Raw genomic sequence first — 7671 nt, forward strand, 5'->3', positions numbered from 1 at the left:
TAACTAATTGAATTAAATATTTTGTTAAATACAAATAAACTCATTTTATTAGTCTTAAATTTTAAACAACCTAAAAGGTTGATTCATTTATTGTGATTTTGAATATCAAATACTATATATAAACAAGTGTTACTATAAAAAAATACATACAAATAATTTATTTTCGAATTGAAAATAGCAATATAATTTAATACATATTTAACATAATCAATTTATTTTACATTGAATTTTGTAAATATCAAAAGATGAAACTTGAAAATAAAAGGTACGAATTTGCAAATGTTTTTCTTTTTTACATTGTATATGTATAATATGGTACAATTACTTAAATTATGGTTCATTTTTTATTTTAGAATATTATATATGTTTTAATTATTTATAATAACATTCACTTACATTAATTATCTAAAATAAAAACATTAAAAATAAAAATAAACACATACTCACGTAAAAGGACTAAGTTATAAAATAAATCTCGATTGCCTGACACAATATATAATATATATGAGCATATATGTATGTATATTTATAATAAATAATATAGACTACTTTTTTATTCACAAAAAATATATAGACTACTTCTATAATGTCCATCTGACTGTAGCATTATGGCTTGTGCACGTTTCTAAAAGTCATTAAGTATCCCTTGCCATATTTTTGTAACGAAAAGTTAAAGTGTTAGCAAAGAGCCCTTTGTCTAACCACAACATTCATTGATTTCTTCTCTTTTTTCTTCATTTTGCTGTGGAAACATTGTACATTATCATGTTGGATTTCTTTCCATCTATGCTCTTTGGTTTCCTTACTAAGTTTCTGTGATTCTCCCATTTAATGTTGTGGAAAAACACAAACACCATCAGTAATTCCACCCTTTTATTGTTTGATCACTCACTCCACTAAGAATGAAGGAGAAGGTGATGCAGCTAAACCAGATTCACTCCAGGCACCATGTTTTTTGGGTTTTCATCATCGTTCACTTTTCATTACTCCTTTTCTCAGCTTTCTCTGCAGATATCCCACCCAGGTTCTTTCTTTCTTTCTCCCATCCCCTGTTTTCCCTCTGTTTTGCTCTGTTTTATGTGTTTGCTGATAATCGTATTTCAATTTCAATTTGGAATTAAACTTTGGGTTCTTTCTTTTTTTGTTCTATAAATGTCTTTTTCTTCATCTCTTTCTGTTATCTATATCAGCCTACTGGTTTTGGACACCATCACTTTTTCACACTTTTAACCTACACCTCAAGGCATCACTGAATTGTGAAATCTGATAGTAACTTCTAGTAAGAGTTGGTAAAAGTTCCTCATTTTTCCCTATGGTAATGCTTTTTGGGTGGCCTAAAAATTCTTTTTAGTTAACATTTTTTTGGTTAACATAAGCATGTGAATGCATGGTTTTTTACCTTTTTATTCTTAAACTAGTTTAAATTTTTCAAAGTAAAGGTTTCAAGCTCAAGTTCCAAGGGTGCTAAGTATGATCAAATTTCTTTTTTATTCTTTTTCAAAATTATTTGAAGAATGTTGGTAGTGACCCTGCTTTCTTTTTGTTTTGTTTATCTTCCAACATTTGTTTTATATGTCTAAAGGTCAAAATATTTTTTTTTCCTATGACAATAACTTTTTATTTAGTATGTCAAAATTTATATTTATATATAATTTGTACATCTTTGTCTGAATTGCAGAAAAATCTTAAATGGTGAAAAAAGAAGTCTCGTAAAGTCGAGTTGCATATGGAAGATAACAGAGTAAGATTAAATTCTCCTCTTCCAAAAAGATAAATGAAGAATAATTAAATTTTCTTTTCTTTTGTAAAAAAAAAATGATAAATGATAAATGCATGGTTCATTTTACTTTTTATTCTTCAAATCATAGTATTTATTAATTAGCAAATGGATACATTTTCAGGTTTTTATTGATAATGGACTTGTTGAGGTAACTATAGAGAATCCTTCTGGTCATTTATCAGGAATTACATATAAGGGAATGCTTAATGTGCTTGAAACCAGAAACAATAACAACAACAAAGGGTATGCACTTTTAAATAGTTTCCTTTTTTTCACCTTTCCCGTTTTTGGATAATCAATGTTAACTGAATTTAATACAATAAAAAATTGAAAGTTCATTACATATTCTAGGTATTGGGACATTGTCTGGGATAATGAAGCCTATGACAAGTAAGTTATTCGCGGTTTTTACATTAATGGTGTTATGAATATCATCTGTTTTATCTTTAATTAACACTATTTTTATTTTTATTTGCATGCTACTGCAGATTAGCTACACAACACGTCAAGATCATTACAGAAACTGACGAGTTAGTTGAGCTTTCCTTCACCAAAATGTGGGACATAACAAAAGACCATGGCAATTCAGTTCCTTTAAACGTAGATAAAAGGTTTGCAACATTCTCCGAGGTTTCAACATTTTTTATGGTCATGTGCTTAATTTTAACATGTTTTTTCCAGGTATATAGTACGACGAGGCGTTCCAGGCTTGTATATGTATGGTATTTTGGAGCGGCAAGAAGATTTTCCCGATGCTCATATGTATCAAATAAGGATAGCTTTTAAGCTCAATGAAGACAAGTAAAACTATTAACTATATTGAATATCCTTTAAAAAAAAAAACTTCTTAAATTGATGAAACAATGTGACATTGATTCAGGTTTCATTTCATGGCGATATCAGACACAAAACAAAGGATTATGCCTAGCCAAGAAGATCGAGATGAGAGTCGCAGTCAAGTTCTAGCTTTCAAAGAAGCTGTTCTGTTGACGAATCCAACCAATCCACAACTTAAAGGAGAGGTTGACGACAAGTACCAATATTCGAGTGAGAACAAAGATAACAAGGTTCATGGGTGGATATCGGATGATGATGCTGTCGGTTTCTGGGTGATCACCCCTAGCAATGAGTTCCGAACTGGTGGCCCGCACAAGCAGGACCTCACTTCTCATGTTGGTCCCACAGCCCTCTCCGTAAGTCTAAACTTACAAACCAACACAAACATACAAGTATATAAAATGAGCTTCCTTCCTTATTTGAATGCTTTCACTTTCACGATGTAGATGTTTGTTAGTACTCATTATACGGGGACGGAGATGGACGTATTGTATAAGAAAGGAGAGACTTGGAAAAAGGTTTTGGGCCCTGTTTTTATGTATCTCAACTCGGCATCTTGGGATGAAGCTCGTCATTATCGCAAGGCGCTGTGGAATGATGCTAATAGACAGTTGCGTGAAGAAATCCAAAGTTGGCCTTACAATTTCACTGTGTCAGAAGATTTTCCTCATGCTCAACAACGAGGAGAAGTTAATGGTCAATTGCTAGTGCGAGATCAGTATGAGTCTCTTTTTCCTTCTGTTGTGTCCCCTTCATCCAATTACTTCAGTGTTGTTGCCTAATCCTTGCTTTGTTTTCTGGGTTCAGAAGCTTGGATAAGCAACTAATGCAGGCGAAATCTGCGTTTGTGGGGTTGGCAGCGCCTGGATATGCAGGATCATGGCAAACGGAAGGAAAGGTTAGTATCACGGGTGCACGGCATCCGAACTATTATCAAAACATAAAAACATATTTATGTGTATTAATATTTATTTGTATAATGATATGTCCGAATTAATATTTAAAATTTTGATTAGGATTATCTTAATTTTTATAAAGGGATAAATATTATTTTAAGAGTTTTTTTATACTTTTATATAATATCTAGAAAATACGTATGCACAGATTCAGACCTAAATATTAACTTTACTTTTTGATTTTATCATTTCAACTAAAAACATATTTAATATTAGGAAGGGATCCAATTATATCAGTATAAAATTTAATAGTTTTACACCCTTTGTAACTTTTTATACAATTAATTTTTAACAGCCCAAACATTAATCCGATATCTCTATCATATTTATCATATTGAATTTAACGGTAGAAAGTATTTTACATAAAATCAATAATTATAAAATTTTAATTTATGTCAAACATGAGATGTATCATCTACATGAATTGAGCATAAAATATAATGGTTGAAATGTTAAAATATTAATAATATAAAAGTTACGAAAGAAGGTAAAATCACTTAAATTTTACATCGGCCTAAGTTAATTTTTTCTTTAATATTTAAATTTTTTATAAACTGATTAAATATTTTAATGTCCGTAATTAAAAACTAGATTATTAAGTATATATTTATATGTGAAAAGCAAACTTCCATAAATCTAAGAGACTACATGGAAACCAGCCCATAAATCTAAAAGCAAACTTCCATAGATTTTTAATTAAAGTATTGGTGCCGACTACGTTGGTTAGTAGTGCTAACAAGTTTTGCATCTGGTTTTTGTCTTCTTCTTTTCTATTTATAGGGCTACCAGTTTTGGACTCAAACAGGCAACACTGGCCGTTTCACTATAAAAAATGTCCGACCAGGGGAGTATAATTTTTATGCATGGGTCTATGGTTTCATTGGAAACTATAAATTAAATCTCAAAATCACTATCCAACCAGGTAAAATCAATCTCCTATTTCTTGGGATCAAAGAAATAAGATCGTCTAGACCATTTAAACTCGCTTTAATTGGAGATTCATAAACATACATATTTCTCACTGCAGGAAACAAGATCAACTTGGGTACCCTTATATACGATCCCCCAAGAAATGGCCCTACATTGTGGGAAATAGGGATTCCCGACAGAACAGCTGCTGAGTTCTTCATACCTGAACCAAACCCAACATTTGTTAACTCAATCCTCAACCATGACGCCGACAAGTAAGCTTTTTGGCTACACCTTTCTGCCTAAGCTTTCCAAACCCAGATTTCATCAACTTCATGTTTTGTAACGTAACAGATTTAGACAATACGGATTGTGGGATCGGTACTCAGATATTTATCGTGACGGTGATCTTGTCTTTACAGTTGGTGTTAGCAATTATTCTAAGGATTGGTTCTTTGCTCATGTTCCCAGGTGCCATTTTCAACTTACATTTCCCAGGGTGTTTTTTTTTTTTTATATTCTTTTTGGTGCTAATATTTTCAATCACAGGCGCATAGGAAACGAGACAAGGGCAACCACATGGCAGATTAAATACGAACTCCAGGAAGTGAACAAGGCAGGAAATTACACGCTCCAACTGGCCTTGGCAGCAGCTTCCTATGCTGAAGTTCAGGTATAAATAATAACAGTAAACCTCATCTCACATCCTCAGCCACCATTTGTCAATGCTGGTCTTTCACTTAAACTGCATTTCTCATCATCTTTCATAGGTCCGAATCAACAATCCCGATGCTAATCTACCTCATTTTACGACGGAGAGAATCGGGTACGATAATGCTGTGCCAAGACATGGAATTCATGGATTGTACAGATTGTATAGTATAAATGTGCCTGGAAATCGATTTCAGAGAGGGAATAATACGATCTTTCTAACTCAGACAAGATGCCATGATTCATTCGAAGCAGTTATGTATGACTATATTCGGTTTGAAGGACCTGCTGTTTAATCAAGTAGCTAGTCTTGTACTAATAGGAAGTTGGTTTATATTCTTTTCTGGTAGTAATACATGATCAGAGGCCTTGGCTACTGAACTTGGCTCAACCCTAGTTTTAGATAAAATAAATATATAAAATAAGAGAATGAAATTTATGTTTCTTGCTCGAACTCGGGTACCGGTATGTGTTTAGGTGTCAGACTCATCAATCAAGTTAAACCGAAACTTGGAGATACGCACAGAAAGTTCTAGCAAAGAGGACTCCGACTGGTGTCGAAACTCGTTTTATATGTATTTAAATATATATGTATTTTATTTTTATAAAGAATTAATCAACTTCTTTTTACCCATTATTAATTATGAATAATTTAGAAATATTCTAAATTAGATTAATATATTATTTGGAATGGATTTACACATTCTTTTTTTCTTTTTTTTGAAAAGAATGGATTTACACATTCAATTAAGATATTTGGTGCCTTCATACTTTGGGTGGTAAAATTATCACAAAATCCCACATGCTATCTTATATTGCATTTTATTTTTTATTGAAAAAGTTATAAAATTAAAATATTAAAAAATAACAATACTAACCCATTAAAATTTAATAGTTATAAGACTTATAAAAATTGACTACATACTTTTTATTGGGTCAGTATTGTTATTTTTTTAATAATTTTTAATTTTTTATAAAATTGTTTATAATTTTTATAATTTTTAAATTTTAAAGGGTTTAATTGATTTTTAAATTTTTTAAATAAAATGTATTTTATCCAAAAGGCATAATTGTTTAGAGGCCTAATCAATCTCTCAACCTATATAATCAGTATCAATACTCATTTACATCAGCTCCCAATTTCTACAAATGTCATCAGTATTGTCTAAAGCAACTCTAAAATTTACAATTCTACCATGAACAAAACAATTAATCAGTGCAAACAAAGAATGAACCGAACTTGGATTGCCATCATGAATTCTATGGTTTCCTTCTTGCCAAACAAAGTAGATAAAAGCACACCACATGAAGTCTAAGATAGTAGATTTAAGTGCCTTAGCTCTACCATTCTTGACCATCCAATAAATAATACTCTGCCAGGAGTCAAGTTGTAAATGAAGACCACAAGCATGAAGAATAAGGGTCCATAATTGCTGAGAAAAAGAGCAGTTCCAAAAAAGATGGGTCTCTACTTTCAATATTATATGAGCACAAAGAACATAATGGATTAATCTAATAACCCCTTCAATCAACCTTGATTTCAACGAGAATCTATCCAAAACTACCAACCAAACAATGAAAGAATGTCTAGGGAAAGTTATATTTCCCCATACCAGTCTATGCCAAAAAACTTTTTTCCTTTTGGGGCCTTATCTTCTTCGAAACTTTATTTGCCTTGTAAGTGGAATAGAAACCACCACACAATGTCAACAAACTTCTAGTTTTTACAATTTCTCCCAAGACTAGCAATGTCAACAAACTTCTATCCAGGCCACCCATAATAAGCTTGATTTAATCCAGATAGTCCAAAGATTACCAAGAACACAAGCTTTATTCTAGAAATTTGGTCGCCCAACTTTTGATCATGTGAGTAAATCTAACCTTTTAGCCTTATTAGTTAAAAAATTTTCTAATTTATTTTCAATAAAAGAGTAAAAGTTAAATTGAATAAATATGTAAAAATTGAAGGCTAAATTTATAATTATACATTATAAACACCAAAACCAACATTTAACGGTGCGATTTTAACGAATGAGTTATTTTGCTCACTCATCTGACATATAAAAACTAATTTACTTATATTTTTAATATAAAGTCTAAAATGAAGCCAGGGGATAATACAAAAAGTTTTATAGTACTTTTACCTACTTTGGGTCTTCACCTAACTAATAGAAAAGGCTTTGATTTATTTTAACAAGTACCTTTTAACTTTACTTTTACTTATAATTTTTTGGTGACTTAGTTTATATATAGAGAGAGAGAGCTGAATTAGGAGTATATGCCATTTTTTTTATTGGCCAAATAGGCAATTGTTTTTTAAATTTAGAGAAATAGGTTATTTTTGGAGTATCACATCTCATATTTTTTATTAATTATTTCGTTAATTCATAAACAAGTAAGTATATAGTCAAGTGGGAAGGAGCTTAATTAAATTATTAAAAATCCTAGGTTAAATTCCCCCAAAAATTTAAAAATTAT

The 7671-nt window shown here is 31.1% G+C and overlaps 1 protein-coding gene across 1 annotated transcript; it reads left to right on the top strand.

Moving 5' to 3' along the window:
- Positions 1-602: 602 nt before the first annotated feature.
- Positions 603-5805, top strand: LOC108478593 (uncharacterized). The gene is made up of 14 exons (XM_017781057.2): positions 603-1024; positions 1679-1741; positions 1902-2023; positions 2132-2170; positions 2269-2391; positions 2462-2581; positions 2661-2973; positions 3064-3335; positions 3425-3515; positions 4354-4495; positions 4601-4757; positions 4837-4953; positions 5032-5155; positions 5253-5805. The coding sequence occupies exons 2-14, from the start codon at positions 1727-1729 to the stop codon at positions 5487-5489; spliced, it is 1872 nt and encodes a 623-aa protein (XP_017636546.2). The 5' UTR covers positions 603-1024; positions 1679-1726; the 3' UTR covers positions 5490-5805.
- The last annotated feature ends 1866 nt before the right edge of the window (positions 5806-7671 follow it).

The sequence above is a fragment of the Gossypium arboreum genome, chromosome 12 (assembly GCF_025698485.1).
Source record: "Gossypium arboreum isolate Shixiya-1 chromosome 12, ASM2569848v2, whole genome shotgun sequence".
Taxonomy (NCBI): Eukaryota; Viridiplantae; Streptophyta; class Magnoliopsida; order Malvales; family Malvaceae; genus Gossypium; species Gossypium arboreum.

Excerpts from the sequence above, each read along its gene's own strand:
- LOC108478593 (XM_017781057.2), top strand. Across the intron at positions 3,336-3,424 it reads CAATTGCTAGTGCGAGATCA|AAGCTTGGATAAGCAACTAA; the intron begins GTATGAGTCTCT and ends TTCTGGGTTCAG. Across the intron at positions 4,758-4,836 it reads CTCAACCATGACGCCGACAA|ATTTAGACAATACGGATTGT; the intron begins GTAAGCTTTTTG and ends GTAACGTAACAG.